Source organism: Scyliorhinus canicula, chromosome 15 (assembly GCF_902713615.1).
Source record: "Scyliorhinus canicula chromosome 15, sScyCan1.1, whole genome shotgun sequence".
NCBI lineage: Eukaryota > Metazoa > Chordata > Chondrichthyes > Carcharhiniformes > Scyliorhinidae > Scyliorhinus > Scyliorhinus canicula.
The window spans coordinates 127,548,041-127,572,167 of record NC_052160.1 but is presented as its reverse complement, the minus strand read 5'-3'; the positions used below and the strand labels follow the sequence as shown (position 1 = coordinate 127,572,167).

The following is a 24,127-nucleotide window of genomic DNA, read 5'->3' as shown; positions in this document are numbered from 1 at the left end:
CCTCAACCCCCCTCAGTTAACCCTCCCTCCCCTCACTCCTCCCCTCCCCCCTCTTACACCCTCATAACTCCCTCCCCCCCTCATTAACCCCTCCCCTCCCCCCTCATTAACCCTCCCCTCCCCTCCCCCCTCATTAACCCTCCCCTCCCCTCCCCCCCTCATTAACCCTCCCTCCCCTCCCCCCCCCCTCATTAACCCTCCCCTCCCCCTCATTAACCCTCCCCCCTCATTAACCCTCCCCTCCCCCCTCATTAACCCTCCCCCGAGTACTCACTGGTCCCCAGCCGGCTCAGCACCCCCAGGTAGACGCTCAGCGCCGCCGCGCTCACATGCGCCGCCACCCCGGCCGCCTTCCTCAGACACGGGAAGAGGCCGCAGCCTGGCCGGCCGTTGGTCTCGGGCCAGCCGCCCAGGATGTCGGGCTGTCGCTGGGGGCTCCGCATGCCGGCTAGCGGCGCCGGGCTCAGAGTCGGGCTCCTCCCTCCAGCCGCTCGGCGCGGGCCTCACATCCGGGGCCGCAGCGACTGTGAGTGACAGGCTGAGCAGCCAATCAGGAGGCGGCACAGGTGAAGAGGGGCTCAGGTACCTTGACAACAACAACCCTTCACTGGCCAGTCTCTCTGCCAGTCAAAACCTGACTCCAAGCCACTGAAGGAGGAATCAGGTGGCTTTTAATGTGTCTTAGTGGAGAGAGAGTATGCTGGTTTAGGAATTCCAGAGTTTTGGGCCCAAGCATAGCCACCAATGGTTTTTATTTGTTCTTCCCCTGGGATAATGGTGTCTCTGGCTCGGCCAGTTTTTGTTGCCCATCCCTAACTATCCTTCAACTGAGGGGTTTCCTCGTCCATTTCAGAAGACAAGAGTCAATCACATTGCTGTGGGTCTGGAGTCACAAGTAGGGCAGACCGGGCAAGGGCGGCAGATTTTCTTCCCTAAAGGACATTAGTGAACCAAGAGTTTTTTCTTTTAAAAAGACCATTCAAGGTCACCATGACTGAAGACTAGATTTTTTTGTGGTCCAGATTTATCAACTGAATTTAAACTTCACCAGCTGTCATATCCCCAAAACGCAAGACTGGGCCTCTGGATTAAAAGTTCACTGGATTCAGTGGCATTATCAACATCTCCCACCGTGTTGAAGCGATTAAAATTGGGGTGCTCAAGAGGTCAGAAGAGCAGGGCAGAGCTCTCAGAGGGGTGTGATGCAGAAGATTACAGAGATGGAGGGAAGAGGACATGGAGGGGTTTAAAAACAAGAATTTCTTTTTAAAAATCCAATTAAGGGGCAATTTAGCGTGGCCAATCCACCTACCCTCCACATCTTTTTGGGATGTGGGGGTGAGATCCACACACACATGGGGAGAAAGTGCAAACTCCACACAGCTAGTAACCCCTGCGGCCAGGATCGAACCCAGGTCCTCGATGCCGTGAGGCAGCAGTGCTAACCACTGTACCACCATTAAAAACAAGGATCAGAATTTTAAAATTGAGGCATTATCGGACCCAGGGAGTCAATGTTTTAATTCGCAAATAGAGGTAAATGTGACTTGTCATGGGTTGAATTCAGGCAGCAGGAATTTTGATGAGTTTATGGAGGATGGGAGACCAACCAACAGAGCACTATACAAATGAAAATATTTACGTTTTTCATTTTCCTCCAAGTGTTGCTCTCCCCACACCCCTGTCAATTATAGATTCTGTTATTTTGGTACAGTACTGAGGAAGTGATGCAATGTATTGGAGGTACTGGCTTTCGGGTGAGATTGTTAGACTGAGGTCAGACTGGCCTGTTCTTATTGATGCAGGCGTAAAGATTCTAAAGCACTATTTGAACAGTGGGGGTGTTCTGGTGGTGCCCTGGGAGGGCATTCCTCACCACATCCCACACCACCATAAACAAATTCATTAATCACCTTATTGTTGTTCATGGGACCCTTGCTGTGTGCAAACTGATGGCCATGTTTGTCTATATAACAGTTACTGCACTTCAGAAAGTCCATGTGAGGTGCATTGTGATATTTCTCAGGTGTGAATACTCTCTCAGGTGTGAATACTATAGATGTGAATACTCTCTCTCCTCACTCCAAGCTGTGTATTCATAAGTTAATATTAGACAGGACACTTAAAAAATTCTAATAAAACTTTATTTAAAAAAAATATCCAAATTGTTCACCAAACAGAGATAAACAACAAAAAACTTTATTCAATCCATCTGTTTGGCTGTTATAAATTATACATTTATTTGCTTATAAACCAAAGAACACTGGAGGTCTAAAGTCAATATAAAAAAATCCCATAAATATTAGTCATAGAGTAATCATTCAAAGCAAACTTTTTCCAACACTGTGGGGAATTGGGGAGGAAGCATAAACTGGCAGAAATCCAATGATGAATGGGATATTGAGTCTGCAGGTTGGAAGACGGACAGATTTGGGGGGGGGGTTATTGAGACAAACATTCCCTGCAAGCCATGTCCGCAGTCAAGCACCAACCCGGAAAGTACAATGCAGGTTGTTCAGAATTTTCCCCCTTTAAAATACAGTGCATTCCTATGAACAGACAGCACTCAATAGAGGGGATATTAACAAAGAGTAGATTGGGGATTCCAATAGTGATTTACCCCAACTGGAGAAGTAGCAGCGGAGGTTTGTTAACATTCAGCATCCGAAGGGCAAAATCAGCCTGGATTTCCATCCATGATTTCAATCCACTGACAGTTCCTGGAAAGCACGTGCACTGGGACTTTATTCCAAGGATACAATTAAGGTTGGCTATGATGCTTTCCATCGTCGAACAACCTACCAAACACTCACATTTAGACTCAGTCTGTGTGTAGTTGGTCATTCTGCAACTGTACTCCAAAACGCAGGAGTCAACATCTTGTCGGAAAGAGACTGATTTTGGGGGGTGGGGGTACAATTTGAATCAGTCCTGCTGAGAATAAACCTTCAGGAACCTATTTCTCCTCACTGTCACTGTACTCCCTGTTGATCATTCAAAATTAGCCTCAAGAAGCTGGTTTAAAATTAATTCAGCTCACCTGATTGGAGTACAAGTGTAAATAAGTCTTAACGCAACTGTTTGGAGCATTGCTACAACTATACCTTAAATACGGTGCACAATTTTAACCTCCTTACTTAAGGAATGACATACTTGACTGAGAGGGAATGCAACAAATGTTCATTTGACTGGTTTCTGGGATGAGGGATTCTTCTACCAGGAAACATTGAATAGACTAGGCCTTGATATTTCTTCCAGATAGAAGAATGAGGGGCCATCTAATTGAAACATAAAATTCTTAAAGGGTTTGAAAGGGTAGATGCTGAGAAAGCATTTTCCCCGTCGGGGCAATCTGGAACCTCAGGATCATAGGGGTCAGCCATTTTCGATTGAGGTGAGAAATTTCTTCACTCAAAGGGTTGTGAATGTTTGGAATTCCTGACTCAAGAGCACTGTGGATGCCCAATCCTTAAATATATTCAAGCAAGAGATGGATACAAAGGAAATTAAGGGATATGGAAATAGGGCTGAAAGTTGTAGCTGAGGTAGAAGATCGGTTATGACCTTATTGAATGGTAGAGCAGTCCTGATGGACCAAATCACTGACTCTAATTTATTATGTTATGTTTGTCTTCCAGGTTTTCTCCTCTTGGCTTCATGCAACACAAGTTCATTGCCAAGGTCACTGATGGTTGTCTGACACCTGAACTTTGAGAAAGCTGCAACGCAAAGACTGAGATTTCCTACTTCTCTATCCCCAGCCCAACACAATAGCTGCGTGAGAGAATACCCGCCTCAAAGTGCTGACAGGCTATTCCGATAAAGAGGACATTACAGCGTGACTTGATCCTGTTTTCAATTATTTGTTTTCAGTGGGATTCACTAGACGTTCATAAAATTTGCTGGATACAATGATGATAATTGTAACATTTTGAAAGCCTTCCCAAGGCCGACTTCAACTAACTTCAGCATTGATTTTTAAAATTCATTCATAAGATGTGGGTGTCGCTGGCTGGGTTAGCGTTTGTTACACATCCCCAATTGTCCTTGAACTGGGTGGCTCGCCGGGCAATTTCAGAGGGAAATTAAGAGTCAACCTCAAGTCTCAACTTGTAAAACAGCACTGGGCCAAACACCAAAAATGAATAGGATATGACCAGATTTATAAAATAACAATTTATAAAATGAAAAATAATGAGTGCACAATTAAATAGTTTGGTACCAACCACAAAAACAAGTACTAAAAATAATTATAAAAAGAGAAAAAAAGTGTTGCAAATATTCAGTAGGTCAGGTAGCATCTGTGGAGAGAAAAACAAGAGGTAACGTTTCGAGTCGAGTGTTCCTGTTCTGAAGAAATCGTAACCGATTCGAAATGTTAACTCTGTTCCTCTCTCCCAAAGATGCCGCCAAACCCGCTGACTATTTCTAGCACTCAGTTTTTTAATCTCAGATTTCCGGCATTTGCAGTACTTGCCTTTTATTACAATAAAAATAACGGTCAGCTTCCAGGCCTGGGCAGCAGCTCATATTTGAGGTAATTATTTGATTCCTTATCTTCCAGTTTTTGCCGCAACAAATCTGAGTTTGTATGAGCTAAACCACACCCAGCTTCTTTCACCCTTCCAATGGAGGAATCACTGATGTAATGAAAACGGAAACAAGTGGAGAGATTAATAAGATTCCTCAATAGCAAATAAAGTTTAATATCTGGGCATTGCTGTGAGAAAACTGGGAGGAAAATCATATTAAAACTGGAGTCATCCAAAATTCATCCAATCAAAGAATCTGATTGCTTTCTGACTGGCTAAGGGAAGGCAGAGCACCTTGACGATGGCATGTCAGTTGACCAATGGAGCGTGTGTGGGGCATTAAGCCTCCAGGATTTCACCCAGCCAGAGCACGATGCATGCCCTGATCAGACCCCTCAACCTGCCTTTGCTGTGTAAGATGCTAACTGGCTGACTGTGCATTGCCAGCACTTTTTTTTTTTTTTTTAATTGTTTCAGATTTCCAACTTTTGTGATATTCGACTTTCCTTCGAATGCAGAATTCAAATTGAGAAGAGAAGACTGAAGGTTGATCTGACAGAGATCTTTAAAATTACAAGGGGTGCTTGACAAAAGGTTTCTCCAGTTGTGGGGAGACCAAAGCTAGAGACTAGATATCTAAGAATAATCACTAATAAATCCAATAGGGGATTCAGGAGAAACGTCTTTACCCGGAGAGTGGTGAGAATGTGAAACTCACTACCACGGGGAGTAGTTGAAGCAAATAGGATAGATCCATTTAAGGGGAAGTAGGCAAAGATGAATGAGAAAGGAATAAGAGGATATGCTGATAGGATGAGAGAAAATAGGTTGGAGGAAGCATGTGTGGAGCTTAAACATCAGCTCAGACCAATTGGGTGGTTCCAGTGCAGAAAATTCCCTCAGGATCTGGATCAGGGGTTACGCGGAGAAGGTAAGAGAATGGGAAGAGGAACATATCAGCCATGATCGAATGGTGGAGCAGAATAGCCCAATTCTGCTCCTGTATCTTATGATCCTAACAAGCATGTTCAAGGTGATGAAGGTTATGATGAGCAGATAGTGGTGGATCATTTCCACTGGTTGATGAGACAGTAACGATGAGCACTCAAGATTAAAACAAACAGAAAAAGGATTGCTGCATAATCTCAGATCCCTGGCTCTCTCTCGCTCTCCCAGCTTTAAATCCCATTCTCCTCTCATAGTTTTTACATTGTGTCTCACTTTGGAAACTTGTTATTAAATGGTCATGTGGAAGCAGGTGAGATCTCTCGCACAGGATTAACTTCACACCTATTCCTCCCCTCCCTCCCCACTTGTTTCACCATGGTTTGTATCAATCTGGGGTTAGCTTTGGAATGTCACATGGAGTAAGTCACACCTGAATGGACTGGATAGAACCTTGTCTGATGTTTTTGCAATCCTTATGCCAATGCCTCAGCAGCCCCCCTCCCCCTGTAAAATTGAAACAAAATTCAAAACCTGATTAATATTTTGTTGCTTTGATCTGTACAATAAACTACATGACTACTGACAGCGCGATGGTATGCATTCTGACAACTCACTACCTTTCAGCAGTTGCCAAGGTATCTCTCCAATATCTTTAATGGTATACATCTGCCATTTGTAACATTAGGTCACGATATATATGTATTTATCTGTATTTATAGATATATACTTGACCAGTTCAAACTGTAAAATATTATAGACAATGTGTCAATACTAGATCAAATACAAAAGATATTTGCATAATTATCAATACACAACTATTACAAACTTTTAATTTACACATCTTGGCATTTTGATCTCCATGTCTGACACTATCGTTCAGTACCTTACATTCCCATGGATCTGTCTCAGTCATTCACTCGCATCTGTATATTGAGGGCCATCTTTAATGCTCCACTGAATTGGCTGTTTAAGGCAGGTGGGGACTCGGATTTCAAGAGCGAGATGTTTGCTGTAAGGTTAGCAGGACACAGGCGAGGCTGGTTCACAGTTATTCAAGAGTTGTTCTTTTATCTCAGGGAGCTGGGTTCCATTCCAGACCAGACTGATGGGTTGAAACATTCCTCGATTTGCTGACTGATAAGAGCTGTGTCTAAATTGACGCTGGGGCAGCCTGATTCAGTGTCTACTGGTAAATGCTCAGCCTAAAACTGCTCTTGATTTAGTAATAATTACTACTAAATTAATGATTTGCATGGGAGAAAACAAAGCATAGCTAGTGTGGGACATGGACAAATGTCACACTGGTGCATGAGGGCGAGCTCATCTGGGCAGTGCAGAGGAAACCTAATTCTACTCATTTATACATTGTTCTCAAGGTACTGGTACTAAGATGCTTCACAGAGAAATGTTGGACAACTGGGGTAATGACTAAAAGCACAACTGGATAGATTTTATGGACTCCTTTAAAGGCGGTGAAGGATGCAGCATGTAGAGGGAAGGGTGCGGAGCATAGGGAAGACAGTTCCACACAGAGGAGCTGCTGGGGGTGGGAGGGATAAATGCAGTCACAGTCAGAATCCGAGGACCAAGGTGTGTGAATTGGGATTTAGGAAGGATGCAAAGCCAGGGATGGGAATTGGGAGGAATTCATAAACAAGGTCAAGGAGCCTGTGGAGGCTGCTGATGTCAGGGTAGTGAGTGAACAGGACCTGGTGCAGGATTGGAGGCAGTGGAATCTTGGCTAAGCCTTGATTTTGCAAGGATGGTCAATGAGTCAGGCACATTGTGCCCTAATCTAGGAGTGCCTGAAGATAATGACAGCTGGAGCCCCATACTGGGAGAGTTCCATTTTCCAACATTAAATATCCCATAAAAGCACATAAAAATCCACAATGACCAAAATTATAGGTTGGGAGTAACTCAAACTCATCCTGCCAGGTGGGAAGCTGAAGTAATTGCATTGGCACCTGATTTCACTAGGTGTCCGAGTTCATCTCCTGTTGGATATATAGTTGAAAAGGGAAACGGTTGAGGCTACAGGAAAAGGGTAGAGGGTCGAACGGAAGAGGACCTTCACAGAGCTGACACAGACACAATGGGCCGAATGGCCTGCAGTATCATTCCCAAGTCAGCAGAGTCAAATTTGCCGTGGGCTGTAATAGCTTAAACTGATCCTGACTGAGTGTGTCCCAGAGCTGGTCCAAACTGGGCATAAACCTCCAGTTTGAAGCCTCAGAAATGAACCCATTGCAGCAAAACCTGCCCTCTCCGTTCAGGTGGCTGAATGTAACATAGCAGATTTCCATGTGTATCTAGGACTTGATCCTTTCAGCCACTGACAGAGAGAACAACAACATTGTGTAGTTAATTTTTTTCCTTTTTAACTCAAGATTTCAAATATTTTCCAGGGAAAAAATAAAATCACTATCAGGAGAAGACCTTGTCAGCTCAGCACAGTTTTGATTACTGCTTCAAAGCACTGACTGAGAAACATATAGAAAAATCATATATATAAAAAAATACAAAACTTTAAAAAATATATATCATAATACATGAAAACATTTTATGAAGAAATTAAAAACAAAGTCATTCAATTCTCAAAAAGGCTGATAAAACTGGTAGAGCGGAAACATAAATACTGAAATAACTGAATGAAATAAAAAAATTGTTCAACCTTTTCTGTTCCTAAATAGGAACTATGAGCACCAGCGAACTGTATGAAACTTCTGCTCAGCTTATCTTGGAGTACAAAATAGTTTAGTTTGAGAATAGTTCAGTTGGAAAAAAACAAAAGATAGTTTGATTGAAGTCCTGGGTCTCACAGCGAGCTTGTCAGACTTTGAACACTCCAGGACTCTGCTCACAGAGACTGGAAGCTTTGTGAGACTTGCAAAGTGTTCCTTTCTTTAAATATAGACTCACCACTTGCGAACGTCTGCAGTCGGCTATTTAAAACTGCTTTGTTTTTGTAACATACTCTATATGCTGAATAATTCTGCAGTGGGCATCGCAAATTTGTCCTTTATTTCCTGATGGGTGAGGCTCCAGCTCTTGGCAATGGTCACTAAAGGAAGGGTATGCAACTGGGTGTAGGTCATTGGCAGTTACTTTTATCGCAAAAATGTGAATTTAGCTTGGCTTCCATCTGTCAGGATCAGTGAGAGAGCAGAATGTTATTTCAAACTGCTCATCCAATGCTTTGACAGTTTGTGTGTAGCCTGATCTAGTACTGAGCCACACAGACAACAAGGGCCAATCAACAATCTTAGGTAATGCACTTTGATAAAGGACCAGAGGACGATGCTACCTGATACTTGGGTGGGGAGGGTACACAATAGAGTTAGCAACTTCAGGAGAGAGCAAGCTGGAGTGAGGGAGGAATGGGAAGAAAGTTAATGAAATGCCAATATGCTTCCAGACTTTATGCAAATACCAGGGGTCACCAATACTCGTTCCATCTCCAGGTGGCAGAGAGGCAAGCCGAGGTATTATTTGCAACTAGGGTCAAAGGGGAAATATAATGGATTATCAAGTTACCAGAAATCAAACCATTCCTTGTCTTGGTGTGTTCTATCTCAGTCTGGAACAGTTGCCGATGCAAGAGGCAATTTTACCAATCTGCCCCCTTTGCCTGACCCGCATTCCAGGAAATTGTGACATCACTGGTTCTCCTTGATGTTTGAGAAAAAAAAACAGCCCATTCATCTCCAGCTCCTGTGGAAGTGTCATCTTTCACCGCATCTTTAGGTTTGTGATTGAATCATTCGGGTTTTTGTGATCATTAATTTGGTAAGAACTTTAAGCCGGTGAAGCCATCATTCATCTCTCTTAACCTTCCTCCTTCTCCCAGACTGCTCAGTATGGGTAATGGACAACACCCAATGTGGCCATTAGGGTAGTGAGAGGGATAGAGCGATGGCCCTCAGTTCACTGAACAGTGGGTGGGTTCCTGCTCGTGAACATGACGGTAAAATACTTTGAAAAGAATGGCTCTGGGGAAAGGTACCCAGCGGGCGTCCAGCACCTGTGGGACTGAATCCCATTGTGAGCCAGTGCCTTTAGGACAGAATGGGGTGCAGGAAAGGCACAATGCCGTGAAGAGACTTTCCGCCTGCTGAGCGCACAGATTGAAGACATGGTGGAAACACTCCTTGAATTTCTCCCCTGCCTTAGAGGCAAGGATAATTCGGTGTGTGTCTCACCTGTGATTTTGCACACGCTTGTAAACTGCCCCCTTTCATTTTGGTGCAGAGCGAGGCTGCCATGTCAAGAAACCAAGACGGTATCTCAAGAGCAGAGATCAGAAGCAGGGGACAAATAAAGTAAACGAATAATGAGCACAGTGACTCCTGCTACAGACATGGAGCTCTACTAAGTACTTCATACCAAATAAGGCGGCTAGTGCGAGTGCCTGCTTTGATTTGTGCATAAACAGCCTGTGGTACAACTGAGGTCTCAGCAACTTCAACTATGTCCATTGTGTGAAAGGAGGGCTGGAGGCGGCAACTGATGGACGGAAAATTCCACGTTCCATTTCTCCGCATGTTGGCCAGGCTGACTCTCATGGGCGCACTTTTGCCTGGGGAAAAGAGAGAGATTAATGTTCATTACGCAAACTCACTCAGATTCTCCATTTTTGTAGCACCTTCCACGACTTGTGGCCATCTCAGAGCACTATATGGCGATTGAAGTGTATTTACTCCTGTACTGTAGGAAACACAGCTGCCAATTTGCACACAGCAGGTTACCACAAACAGCAATGAAATAACCTAGTAATCTCCCTAAGTGATGTTTGTTGAGGGATAATATTGGCCCAGTACCCCAGCTCCTCTTTGGGATATTGCCATGGGGTCATTTGAGTCCACTGAGGGGGCAGGCGGGAGGGAACCTGTTTAATGTCTCATCTGAAATTTGGAACCTTTGAGTGGCCAGCACTCCCTCAGTACTGCAGGGGGAGTATCGGCCGAGATCGTGTGGTCAAAGTTGCTGGACTGGCACCTGAATCCATGACCATCAAAATTCGAGGCAAGCGGTTATCCCTGGCTATCCACTGAACCACAGCCGACATAAACAGAACAGTCTTCAGATGTGGAGAAAGGAGATCACATTCGTAGAGAGTCTCTGATTCAGTGGGAATACAAGGGCAGTGTGTGATTCCTATACCTACACATTTGGTGAAGGGATGGGACGTGATCTGGCCTGGGGCTACCCCATCATTATGAAAACCTGGTGCTCTCTCCCAGTGACTGGCATAAATAAATTATTTGATCTTTTATCCAGTGAGATTAAGGATTAGTTGTATACGCCCAAACTCTGGCACGTGCTTTGCACATATCTGAATCATTAGTCATTGGTTTCCTCCCTCCTCTGAAGTCACTGCCATCGAAACAAACAATGCCTCAAAGTTACACACTGACACCCTATCCCCATAACCCAATAACCCCTCCTAATCCTTTTGGACACTAAGGGTAATTTAGCATGGCCAATCCACCTAACCTGCATGTCTTTGGATTGTGGGAGGAAACCTGAGCACCCAGAGGAAACCCACGCAGACATTGGGAGAACATGCAGACTCCGCACAGACAGTGACCCAATCCAGCAATCAAACCTGGGCCCCTAGAGCTGTGAAGCCACAATGCTATACACTTGTGCTACTGTGCTGCCCATACAAAATGTTTTCCTTCCAAGGGTGAGGAGTTCCAAACATGGTCAGTCATCTCATGACAGTGCCATCACCTCCAACTCACACATCACCCTGACTTGGAAATATATCAGCTGTTTCTTCACTGTCACTGGTCAGTATCCTGGAACTCCCTCCCGAACAGCACTGTGGGTGTACCTGCGTGTCACTACCATCTCCTCAAGGGCAATTAGGGATGGACTGTAAATGCGGGCCTTGCCAGTGATGCTCAGATCCCATGACTGAAAAGATGAATAGACAAAATGGATAGTTGCCACTGGAATCTGCTCTTACAGTGAGCGAGATCACATCGCACTACCTTTTAAACTACTCACATTACATATTTCCGTTGCTCTATAATTAAATAAAAAATACTTTTGTTTAAACAGTAAGTCTCAAGTTATATGTTAACGCTTTTATAGTGGATGGAAACATTTAAAGGCAGCCACGATGGGTGCAAGATCATCAAGGTTTTCAAACAGGCTCACAAACTGGGTTCATTTTTTGGTCCACTTTTTTAGTCTTCTCTTGATAGCGCGGACTCTCCCTGCGATATCGGTTGCACACATACTGTCGCCGGTCGTCATTCATCCAGCACCCATTTCTCATGTTAACCTAGTCAGTTTGTTTGTGTTGTGTCCAAGGATGAGTCCTAACTCAAGTCGCAAAGGGGCGGCACAGTGGTTAGCACTGCTGCCTCACAGCGTCAGGGTCAATTCCGGCCTTGGGTGACTGTGTGGAGTATGTACATTTTCCACGTGTCTGTATGGGTTTCCTCCGGGTGCTCTGGTTTCCTCCCACAGTCCAAAGATGTGCAGGTTAGGTATATTGGCAGTGCTAAGTTGCCCCTTAAAGTGTCCAAAGATATGCAGGTTAGGTGGGGAAAGAGAGGGGAAAGAGCGCACACCCATCAGACTCTAGATGCCTGAGCATCTTGACGTTACTTGTAAAATTTTGCTCCTTTGTTCTGGATTCCCTCACTGGAGGAAATTATTTTTCTCTATCCACCCTATCAAATTCTTCAATCGTCTTAATCCACCCTATCAAATTCTTCAATCATCTTAAATCACTCAATTGGATCAACCCTTAAACTTCTATATTCGTGGGTATACAACCTCTCTCTCTATTCTCTTCCCACACCTAGTGGTGCAGTAAGGGACAATTTATCATGGCCAATCCACCTGACCCGCACATCTTTGTACTGTGGGAGGAAACCGGAGCACTCGGAGGAAACCCACACAGACACGGGGAGAAACTCCACAGACAATCACCTAATGCCGGAATTGAACCCTGGTCCCTGGAGCTGTGAGGCAGCTGTGCAAACCACATAGCCAAGAATTCCTGGAACAGGTCACTAGTCTGTCACCAGAGACCTCTCGCTTGAAGGATGCCACTGCACATCAAACCTGGCTGACCAGATGTCTATCCCACTTATACCATCAGCCATTGGCGTGTTGGAAGGATTTGAAGGTTGACAAACTCAACCTGTTTGACCGCGTTATAAACGCACCTTCCTTGGCCTTCAAATCCTGGGATAGGACTTGAACCCAAAGCTTCTGACTCAAAGGCAGGGGAGCGACCCATTGCAGCACAAGACCCGTTTACAACTCTAACCAATGTATCCAAATAATTCAACCCTTTAAACTCCAGTGCCATTCTAGAGAAATGCTCACTGCTGCCGACAAGGCCACAATATCCTTCCTGAGGTGTGGGGCCCAGAACTGAACACAGTTATTCCAGCTGGGGTCTGCACAGAGTAAATCTTCCACCCCTTCGTATTCCAGCCATCTTGTGATAAACATTCCATTAGCCCTCGGAATTATTTTTCTATCTGTCCAATAGACTTTAGTTACTACTGTGCAGAGACCCCTAAATCTCGCTGATCCTTCACGGTTCGTAACTTCTTGCTGTTCGAAAAGACTCTGCGGTAGATATCAGGTTCAAAGTGCGTGATCTAAGACTATCACATTCTACTTCTATTGACACCACCGAGTATGAAATTGGACAGTCAATGTCAGCCCAGTACTTAGGCTCCGGTCACTGGGATTGTCCGGAATGGGGTAGGAACACTTCACCTTCTGACTAAAGGTGTGGGAATATAACAATAGGCCAATGGTTCCTTCTGGGCTGAGAGTGGCTGTGCTTAACAACCTCCAGCTGTGTACACCCACACAGACCAGCAGGGCGAGGAGGGGAGGCAGATGACTGGACAGACAGAAATAAAAGTGGGAATGCCGAATATCTTTGCTCATTCCTCACCCAAGAAGGTTAAAGGCAGTGACGGCGGCCATCCCAGCACCACGCCTAACAGCAGCTAGTTCGGAGAGTTGAATTTCCACTTGTATGTCTGAGCTATGTAGCACATTACCCCAGTGTCTGCAGTACAGCTGTGTTTTCCCTACCTTGTGCGTGTGAGAGTTGCTATGAGGTCGAGTTGTTGCCAGGCTCTCTTCTCTCTTTCTCTGAACACAGTTGACTTCGGGGGTTTTGACTATTTTAGTGGGTTTTGAACAGGAGGCTGCATTCTTCCGTTTCCTGCCCTCGGTTCGTGCGGGAGGGCTGGCGGTCGGTGGTGGGGATGAAGGATTGTGAGCCCCCAGTCGGCGTGCCTCACAGAGGCGGGCATCCCTCTTGGGATCAAAGTGTTCCACCGTCCTACCAGTCCCTTTGAGGGAGTTCCCTGAAAGGCCCAGAATTCCAGTTTGTCCTGAGCGTCCTGCTTTGGATCCGTGGGCATTGAGTCCGTTGTTAGCATTATGCGAGGAGGTATTTGAGTGGGGAGAGCGAGAGGCTGTCCCACCAGGGAGGGGGGCAATTATCCTGTCCAGACTCAATACGCAGTTTCTTTTGAGGGGGGGCTCAGAGGAAGGGAGTGGATCAGAGGAGGAGGTCGTCGGTTTCTTCCGTTTGCTCGGTGATGTCTCGCCAGTGGGACGGAGTTCTTGGTGGAATCCGGATGCCCGACTGGTCTTCGCCCAGGGTGTTCTGCCTGAGGAGGGAGATGGGGTTGGGGCTGGAGGGGTTGGTAGAGGGAGTGGACAGCAGCAGGCAGAAGGGTCCGTAGGTGCTCGAGCTTCAGCAAGGCTGGCGGGCGACGGTGCTTGCTTCAGTTCCGCGGCCATGCAAGAAGGCGAAGATGAAGTTGCTGAAAGAGACGACGCAGACCGGATAGAAAGCGGTGAGGGGGCAGGAGGTGGAACAGAAAGTGGAGCTCTCTGCTGATCTGTTGCTGGAGGAATCTTCCTGTACGGAACATAAAAAAATATGAATTTAGATTTCTTCTTGTGCAACAAGGCATAACTGTGGCTCAGTGTTGGCATGCTTATCTCAGAGACTGGAGGACAAAATCCAGGCTGGCAGTCCCAGTGCAGTACTGTAGGAATGCTGCACTGTCAGAGGATCGGTACTTAGGGACAGCTGCATTGTCAGAGGTTCAGTTTTGAGGGAGTGCTGCACTGGCAGAGAATCAGGAGAGAGAGGGATCTGCACTGTTGGAAGGTCAGTATTGAGGGAGTGCTGCACAGTCGAAGGTCAGCACTGAGGTAGTGCTGCACTGCCAGAGGGTCAGTACTGAGGGAGTGCTGCACTGTCAGAGGGTCAGTACTGAGGGAGTGCTGCACCGTCAGAGGGTCAGTACTGAGGGAGTGCTGCACTGCCAGAGGGTCAGTACTGAGGGAGTGCTGCACTGTCAGAAGGTCAGTACTGACAGAACACCAGACTCTTGGAAGTACTGGCCGAGAACTGTGTTGTTGGAGGGTCAATACTGAGGGAGTTGTTCTGATGTAGGGACTGTACTGAGACAGCACTGCACTGTTTAAAGGTCACGAGTGAGGGAACACTAAATTGTCAGACGAACAGTATTGAGGGAGTGCTGCACTGTCACAGGGGCAGTACCGAAGGAGCACTAATGTGCAGGGGCAGCAAGTAATCAGGAAGGCAAATTATATGTTGCGTTTATTGCAAGAGGATTTGAGTAGAGGAGTAAAGAAGTCTTTCTACAATTGTATAAGCCTTGACGAGATCATACCTGGAGTAGTGTGTAAAGTTCTGGTCTAATTTACTAAGGAAGGATATACTTACAATCGAGGGAGTGCAACAAAGGTTCATCAGACTGATCCCTGGGGTGGTGGGATTTTCCTATGAGTGATTGAGGAGACTAGGCCTATGTTTGCTAGAGTTTAGATGAATGAGAGGTGATCTGATTGAACTGTACCAAATTCATCAAAGGCATGATAGTATAGATATAGGAGGAGGTTTCCCTGGCTGGAGGGGTCTAGAACTAGGCAATAGAATAAGGGGCCGGCTATTTAGGACTATGATGAGGAGGAATTTCTTCACTTCGAGGGTGGTGAACCTTTGGAATGTGAAGGCACAATCATGGAGTATGTTCAAGACAGAGATTGATGGGGCAGCATGGTGACACGGTGGTTAGAACTGCTGCCTCACACTGCCGAGGTCCCAGGTTCAATCCCGGCTCTGGGTCACTGTCCGTGTGGAGTTTGCACATTCTCTGCGTGTTTGCGTGGGTTTCGCCCCCACAACCCAAAGATGTGCAGGGTAGGTGGATTGCCAACACTAAATTGTCAGTGCTGAGGTAGCGCTACACTGTCAGAGGGGCAGTACTGAGGTAGCGCTACACTGTCAGAGGGACAGTACTGAGGTAGCGCTACACCGTCAGAGGGGCAGTTCTGAGGTAGTGCTGCACTGTCAGAGGGGCAGGACTGAGGTAGTGCTACACTGTCAGAGGGGCAGTACTGAGGTAGCGCTACACTGTCGGAGGGACAGTACTGAGGTAGTGCTGCACTGTCAGAGGGGCTGTACTGAGGTAGTGCTACACTGTCAGAGGGACAGTACTGAGGTAGCGCTACACTGTCCGAGGGACAGTACTGAGGTAGCGCTACACCATCAGAGGGGCAGTACTGAGGTAGTGCTGCACTGTCAGAGGGGCTGTACTGAGGTAGTGCTACACTGTCAGAGGGACAGTACTGAGGTAGCGCTACACTGTCCGAGGGACAGTACTGAGGTAGCGCTACACCATCAGAGGGACAGTACTGAGGTAGTGCTACACTGTCCGAGGGACAGTACTGAGGTAGCGCTACACCATCGGAGGGACAGTACTGAGGTAGCGCTACACCGTCAGAGGGACAGTACTGAGGTAGTGCTACACTGTCAGAGGGGCAGTACTGAGGTAGCGCTACACTGTCAGAGGGTCAGTACTGAGGTAGCATTACACTGTCAGAGGGACAGTACTGAGGTAGCGCTACACTGTCAGAGGGTCAGTACTGAGGGAGTGCTGCACTGTCAGAGGGGCAGTACTGAGGCAGTGCTGCACTGTCAGAAGGGCAGTACTGAGGCAGTGCTGCACTGTCAGAGGGTCAGTACTGAGGTAGCGCTACACTGTCAGAGGGACTGTACTGAGGTAGCGCTACACCAGGGGTGGGCAAACTTTTCCGTGCAAGGGCCACATTCAGAAATTCACAATTTTAAAGGGCCGCATAGTATATTAATTAATAGTCCCGGTTGTAACCAATTAGCGTGCGGCATATACCTCAGCGCTTCCCCCGGCGGCATCCTGCCTTTAGCCCTATTTTTATCTACTTTTCAAAAATGGCACTTCACCCGGTTATGATTCTGGGCGCCTCATATAGAACATAGAACAGTACAGCACAGAATAGGCCCTTCGGCCCTCGATGTTGTGCCAAGCAATGATCACCCTACTCAAGTCAACGTATCCACCCTATACCAGTAACCCAACAGACCCCCCCCCCCCCCCCCCCCCCCCCAATTTTTTTTTTTAATGACTTGATCTTGGTGGACCGCATAAAGACCTTTGGCGGGCCGCATGCGGCCCGCGGGCCGTAGTTTGCCCACCCCTGCGCTACACAGTCAGAGGGACTGTACTGAGGTAGCGCTACACTACTGAGGTAGCGATACACTGTCAAGGGGCAGTACTGAGGTAGCGTTACACAGTCAGAGGGACAGTGCTGAGGTAGCGCTACACTGTCAGAGGGACAGTACTGAGGTAGCGCTACACAGTCAGAGGGACTGTACTGAGTAGCGCTACACTACTGAGGTAGCACTGCACTGTCAGAGGGGCAGTGCTGAGGTAGCGCTACACTGTCAGAGGGACAGTACTGAGGTAGCGCTACACAGTCAGAGGGACTGTACTGAGGTAGCGCTACACAGTCAAGGGGCAGTACTGAGGTAGTGCTACACTGTCAGAGGGACAGTACTGAGTTGACAATGCATTGTCAGCGGGGCAGTGCTGAAGAAGTGCCATACTGTCAGATAGTCATTACTGAAGGAATGCTGCACTCTTTAGGAACAGTACTGAGGAAATTCTCCACTGCCATCTTTCAATTAAACTAAGCCATGTTTTAGTATGATGCCCATATTTGTCCAATTTCCGACATGAAAAACACTTCAAAACCATTTCACTGACTGTCAAGAACTTTCAGATTTCTTAGGTTATGAATAGCATTATATAAACGGAGGTCTTTACTTCAGTGCCGTCAGGTACACTCCATGCACAGACACACTTCTACCACTAGCTGCTGTGAATGAGGCATCTCTGGGTAACAGAGTACAAAGTTTAAATGAGACATGCTAGTGCATGCTTTTAACTCCTCCTAAGCAAATGGCCTTTGAGTGAATTAAAATCGGGCCCCTGGTGTGAGATCATCAACATTCCCATGAATCTCTCTTTTCACTTTACTGACAAGCTGCCCAACCTGGAGTCTTGTAACAGAGGCTTATCTGTGCCACTGTGCACTAGAACCAGGACGTTATTGCATTCCTTCCTCCGAAAATCTATAGGCTTTTAAAACCCAAGCTTTACTCAAGCAACCACTTCTTGAATTAGCTCATCTTCTCTCTCTGGCATCTTCTACCCTCGGCGGTGTTCTGCGCCAAACACTGGGGGCCCCTGTCGCCCCCGGCAACTCAATAAAAAGAATATCCAGTCACAGAAAAGGAAAATGTTCTGACCTCCACATCTGAGAATTCAGATGCCTTTCCACCATGGAATTGAGAACCGAACGGAAGTGATCCAAGCGCCTGTTGAAGACGTAACAGCCCCGACTAATCATTCGGCTTCCGAAAGTGCAAAACTGGAATGGAGGAAAGCAAAATGTGAGACGCAGACCAGGACCGGCACTGCTCGTCCCTAACAAGAGTAATTCATCAGCAAAGGAACAAGGAACGTCGGGGGAAAATTTCAATTCATTTCAGCAAAAACCAACCAGTGCAATGGATGAATATCTGAAATAAAAACAGGAAATGCTGGATATAGTGGGTCAGGCTGCATCTGTGGAGAGAGAAGCAATTAACCTTTCAGGCCAGTGATGTTTTGTGTTTCTCTCTCCAGATGCCGCCTGGCCTGCTGTATATTTCCAACATTTGCTTTTAATTTCAAACACACTCCTGTACGGTTTCTAAATCATAATTAGACCTTGTGCTACTTATAAAGAGCTCCCACTCACTGGAGACAGGGCAATTCTAAGGGATGTCAGGAAAGCACTTCTTCACTGCTGCCTCATGGCGCTGAGGACCTAGTTCGATCCCGACCCCGGGTCACTGTCCGTGTGGAGTTTGCACATTCTTCCCGTGTCTGCGTGGGTCTCACCCCCACTACCCAAATATGTGCGGGGTAGGTGGATTGGCCACACTAAATTGCCCCTTAATTAGAAAAAAGAATTGGGTACTTTAAATTATTTTAAAAGGAAAAAAAAAAAAATTTTGCAAAAGGAAAGCACATCTTCACACATAGGGTCATGGAAATCTGGAACTTTCTCCCTCAGACAGCTGTTGACACTGAAGGTCAATTGAAAATTTTAACACGGGGATCAACAGGTTTTTGTTATGCAAGAATATTAAGGGTTACGGTTCCAAGGTAGCCGGATGGAGTTGGAATACGAAATCGGCCATCTCACTGAATTAGGGAACTGCCTCTAGAGGCTGCATTGCCACTTTCTATTCCGAGACAGGGATCAGATTATTTCCTCCCGAGACCTGAGCCCTGAGGACAAATAACAACATCTCTCACATCTGACACAGCTGACAGGGGGATTGGCCATCCTCTCCTGGCTTTGCACATGGTAAGTCAAAGCCAAGATGATGTGAGAGAGCAAGGCACAGATGTAATTCAGTCGCCATGTTAATGCTATTGGTTCTGTTCTTAATAAAGAAGCATTGCACTGTACTTTCAGATGAGGTGTTAACCGGAGACTCTACCAAACTTTGTGGGTGGATGTAAAAAGACCCCACGTTCCCCTGGCACTCTGAGAAGTAGAGCAGCAGAGTTCTCAGGGGGGGCCTGGCCAATTTCTCTAAAACAACATCACTAAAAACAGATTACCTGATAATTAACTCACCGATGCTTGTGAGAGATGGCAAAATCGTTGCCATGTTACCCACATTACAACAGTGGCTACACTTCAAATGTCCCTCATTGGTCGTTATGCACTTTGGGATGTCCCAAGGTGGGCACGGTGCTATATAAATGGCAGGAGGGCTGGTAACCAGGGGGCCAAAGATTTTAGATAATTGACAAGGGACAAAAAGCGGGGATGAGGGGAATATTTTTCTTTTACACAGCGAGTTGTTGTGATCTGGAATACAATATCTGAAATGGCAACAGAAGCAGATAAATAGCAACTCACAGAAAGGCAATTGGAAAAATACCTGATGGGAAAAATGAGAAGGGCAATGGGGAAAAGAGCAGCGAGATGACTAATTGGACAGTTCGCTCAAGCAGTCGACGCAGACATGACGGGCTGAATGGCCACCTTCTCTGCTGTACCATTGTACGCAAGTACAGAGAAACCTCAACGTTCCCAGTGAGACAAATGAAAAGTGGAGAGAGAGAGAGAGAGAGAGAGTGAGAGAGCGCGAACGGAAACAGTACGTACTGCCAGAGGCTTCGGATGCAATCGTGAATAGTGACAATCTGGCTGCTCCGATTCCTCCATCATCTCTCCGTCACTCTCCTCACTCGATAGCCGACTGTTTATCTCAAACCTGAACAACGGATAGGGGAGCTCGGGGTGTGGTACGGGATCAGCAGGGGGTGCCTCATCATCAGTCAGTTCACTTTCCAAAGAAACCCTGTGTAAAAGAGATTAAACGTATTAACGTGGCAGCGAGATCTCAGCAGAGAGAAACAGCCAACAGACCCTGGATCCACTGTCCCTGGAAGCGAAGAGAGTGTAATTTCTTTATTCCACAATACAACTGTGGGTTTCAAATGAACATCTGTGTTGATCAAAGCATGACATAATACCAGGAAAGGGAGATTCTTGGATTTTAGAGGGGAGGGTGTGTGATCCAAAAGTGTGTTCTTCATACAAACCCAGAGGGCAAGATCCTCCAGTCGTTCATGTTGGCAGGATCGTCCCGTCCCATCAACAGCGCATCCCAGCTGCCGGTTCCCCAGAAGCGTGGGGTGGTTTCAATGGGAAATCCCATTGGCAGTGGCGGGTTCTTCCAACAGCGATCTGCTTCCCACCATCGAGAAACACCCCACGGGCAGGCCAGAGACTCTCGCCCACAGTTTGAGAAAGAAATTGAATGAATTGTAAATGCAAATTTCACTTGGGAGGGCTTGACATGGTAGCCATTACAGCGACATGTCTGCAAGGTGGGTTATAAGGTCTGCAGGAAAGATAGGGGAAAAAAGGTAACACAGGAGGAGCAACCAAAATGATTAAGGGCAGAATCGTTTCAATGATGAGAGAGGATGCAAGAGGTAAGGAGGCAGCTGAGACGTTATGCGTTGAATTAAGATACAGAAGAAGGATTTATGAGTGAGTGTTGTGCACAGGCCTCCTGGTAGCAGTTGTGAAGTGGTAGGCCATATAAATTCTGCAACTAGGCAAACATATAACAAAGGCAAAGTGATTTATAATGGGAGATTTTTAGCTTGTAAAAAGATTGGGATAAGCAGATAAGCACCGCAGAAAAGTAGTGAATTTCATGAGTGCAGATGGGATAGTTTCATGCAACAATGTGTCTTGGAACCAACAAGGAGGTAGGGTGGACATATTGAATATTGAACAATGGGCGCAGGATGGGGATTGGGGCAGGGGCGCAGGTTGCAGAGTGGAACGGGGGCGCGGAATGGGGAGTAAGATGGTGCCGCGGGACAGGGTGGGGAGTGCGGCGGGGTCAGTGTAGGATGTGGACTCGGGTGGTCGGTTAGTTGGGGAGGGGTGGGGGAGCGGAGGTGGAGATCAGGTGTTCAGCTCATCAGTGAGGCGGAGGGTCGCCGGATCTGTGGTCAAGGGGTCTTGGGTGGTCAATGGTTTTGCGTTGATCGGTGAAGAGAGGTCATCGGCGAAGACAGTCATGTGTTTGGGGTTCAGTCGGGAGATTGGAAAATAGTCGGTAGGTCAGTAAATTAGTGGTCCCCAGCGCATCTTTGGGGTATCCCCACCCCGATCAAAAGTTACGGGCCTATAATTAAGGAAATTGCTTGAATTATTTGAGGAGGTGACTAAAGCAGTAACAAGGGAATGTTTATGGTTGTTATTTATATGAACATCCAAATGGTGTTTGATAAGATCTCTCATATAGACTGTGAGCTGAACTGAAGACAAATTATTGAGCTGGTGAGGAAATTGTGTGAAAGGCAGGAGACAGAGAGTGGGAGAAATTGGCAGGTGCTTGAATTGGCAATGGTGTGACGCATGTGCTGCAAAGCTGCGTGTCGGGGCCTCAACTATTCATTAACGATTTTGATGATGGTTTAGAAAGCCACATATCCAAGTTTGCTGATGACACAAATATAGGAAGTATGGTAAACAGTAAAGGTGGAAACCTAAAATTACAAAGAGATATTGATATTTCAATGTGAATGGACGAAACTGGCAAATGGATTGCAGTGCGAACCAATGTGAAATCATTCACTTTGGATAAAAAGGCTATGTGTAAATGGTGAAAAGCGTGAAACAATGGTGGTCCTCAGAGACCTGTCTGGAGCACTTCTGGGCACCACAATCCTGTGAAGGATATAATGGCATTGGAGGGCGTGAAGTTTAGATTTACCAGAAGGATACCTGGACTTGAAGAGTGAAGTTGCGAGGAGAGATTGTACATGCTAGAATTTAGAAGGCTAAAGGATGATGTGATTGAAATTTTCACAGTATTAAGGAGTGGGTAAATTGGGAGAACCAATTCCAATGTTTGGGGAGTTCAGGACTAAGTGATGTAGTCAATAAAATTAAGGCACATCTTTTAACAGTGAAATTATTAAACACCTCCACACACGGTGTTTGTGGAGTCTCCTTTACAATTGACACCAGATCAGTTGTTAATTTTAAAACTGAGATTAATAGATTTTTCTGAGGCTAAGGCTGTCTCACTCTGTCACACGGTAACCACATCTCCCAAATGCATTGTGCGACCGACTGGATCTCTATTAAGGTTAATCCAACTCCCTCCGAGCCCAGCATCGGTTAGCAGTGCCACAAGAGATATCACAAAGCAAATTGCATCGTCTGATTTCACATCCAGTGATACTTATTAAACGGACCACAATTTTTACAGTAAATTATGATTTCAACATTGAAAATTAAAAATACTTAATGCTTGTTGTTTTTGCAGAATACTTCCTTGCAGTGCATCATTCGTACAATTCATGAAGAAGTATCACAAATCAGGGCCCAATGGGAGATTTATATAGTCAGGCCAATGAGTGAGCGTAATGTGCGACCAGCGGGCAAGGTGCATGTGCACCATCTGCTGGCTGGAACTGTGTACTGGAAGACACACGAGCCAGATGGCAAGGTGCTGCTCCATGGACCACCTTTACTTCCAATGATGCATTTTAGAAAAGAGTTTGTACTCTTGTCTGAGGTGCTCCTAAGAAATAACATAATTCTGCAAATTGCAACAGCATGGAAAAAAAATAGCTAAATAAATCAGTTGAAGATGTTCACAGAGTCGCAACTCCAGCTTCCCGCAGTGGAAACCCTTACTCCAGAGTTGGATGGAGTGTGTGGGAGGAGACTTGTGCAGGGAATGGACACCAGCAGGGATCAGCTGGACCATATGGCCTGTTTCTGCACTGTAAATTCCATGTAATACAAAATAAGCTTCAAAATCCCATTTTCAGGTGTATCAATAATTTCTAAACGTGGTGATCAGCTTCAGTTGACTTTCTACCCTTTCACCTCTGAATCACGAGGTTACCCAATTGGTTTCAGAACAGAATCCAGGCCAACATTCTCACTGCCGTACTGTGGAATTCCACTGGCAACCTTGCGAGAGCAAGCAACGCAGCACAAAGCAGAGAAACTGGAGACTTGACCAGCCTGTGTTGTTCAATAACCATTAAGGAACGTAGAAGCGAGAGGAGGCAATTCAGCCCCTCGAGCCTGTTCCATAGACACAGGAGGAAGCCAGCCAGTCACTTGAGTCTCCTCTGCCCCTCTATGAGATTGTGGCTCATCTGCACTCACCTACATTTTCCCACCTTTGTTCTAGGTGTGATACCCGTATCCATCAAAATCCAATCAATCCCAGTGTTATAAACACCAAATGAGACCCAGCAATCCACAACAATCTGACGGAGACTGTTGAATATTTCCACTGTCCCATGTGTTAAGTAATGGGTTAAGAGACATTGCAATTAGTTGTCTCATTTATGTTAAGTGTTCAATGATTGTCTCATTTATGTTAAGTGTTCAATGATTGACACTGATATGTAAAGAGGCTTCAGGTGGACTCTGTAGCTTGTGATAATCTGTAGAGTTCTGTGCAGAGTGAGTTTGAACCATTAAAGGTGTGTTGGTGAAAAAGGAGCTGAACTCTTGCCTCTTCATACCACAGCATCTAGTACATGTTAACAATGGTAGCAGAGGATGGGTGCTGTGTAAATGTGAAGGCTTGAAAGATACAATTTTTCCAGATCAAACCAAGGAGTGAAAAAAAAGGGAAACAAGGCTGAACCCAGGACAAAGATGGCTGG

General features: G+C 46.1%; 3 protein-coding genes across 3 annotated transcripts in view; 1 reads left to right on the top strand and 2 right to left on the bottom strand.

Annotated features, from left to right (window-relative positions):
• The window catches only part of LOC119978281 (cytochrome b561 domain-containing protein 1-like), a 12,270-nt gene extending 11,762 nt beyond the window's left edge, over positions 1–508 (bottom strand). The window contains exon 1 of the mRNA XM_038819780.1: positions 275–508. Coding sequence (XP_038675708.1) covers positions 275–443 — 169 coding nt within the window. The 5' untranslated portion in view covers positions 444–508. The remainder of the gene's footprint in view (positions 1–274) is intronic.
• Positions 1–6,053, top strand: part of amigo1 (adhesion molecule with Ig-like domain 1) — a 65,702-nt gene extending 59,649 nt beyond the window's left edge. Inside the window, exon 2 of the mRNA XM_038819779.1 lies at positions 3,639–6,053. The gene's annotated coding sequence lies outside the window, so the exon portion shown is untranslated. The remainder of the gene's footprint in view (positions 1–3,638) is intronic.
• Positions 6,054–6,120: 67 nt separating this feature from the next.
• Positions 6,121–24,127, bottom strand: part of LOC119978279 (ataxin-7-like protein 1) — a 38,980-nt gene continuing 20,973 nt past the window's right edge. Inside the window, 4 exon segments of the mRNA XM_038819778.1 lie at positions 6,121–10,059; positions 13,563–14,403; positions 18,148–18,269; positions 20,070–20,265. Of these exon segments, the coding sequence (XP_038675706.1) occupies positions 10,042–10,059; positions 13,563–14,403; positions 18,148–18,269; positions 20,070–20,265 (1,177 nt within the window). The 3' untranslated portion in view covers positions 6,121–10,041.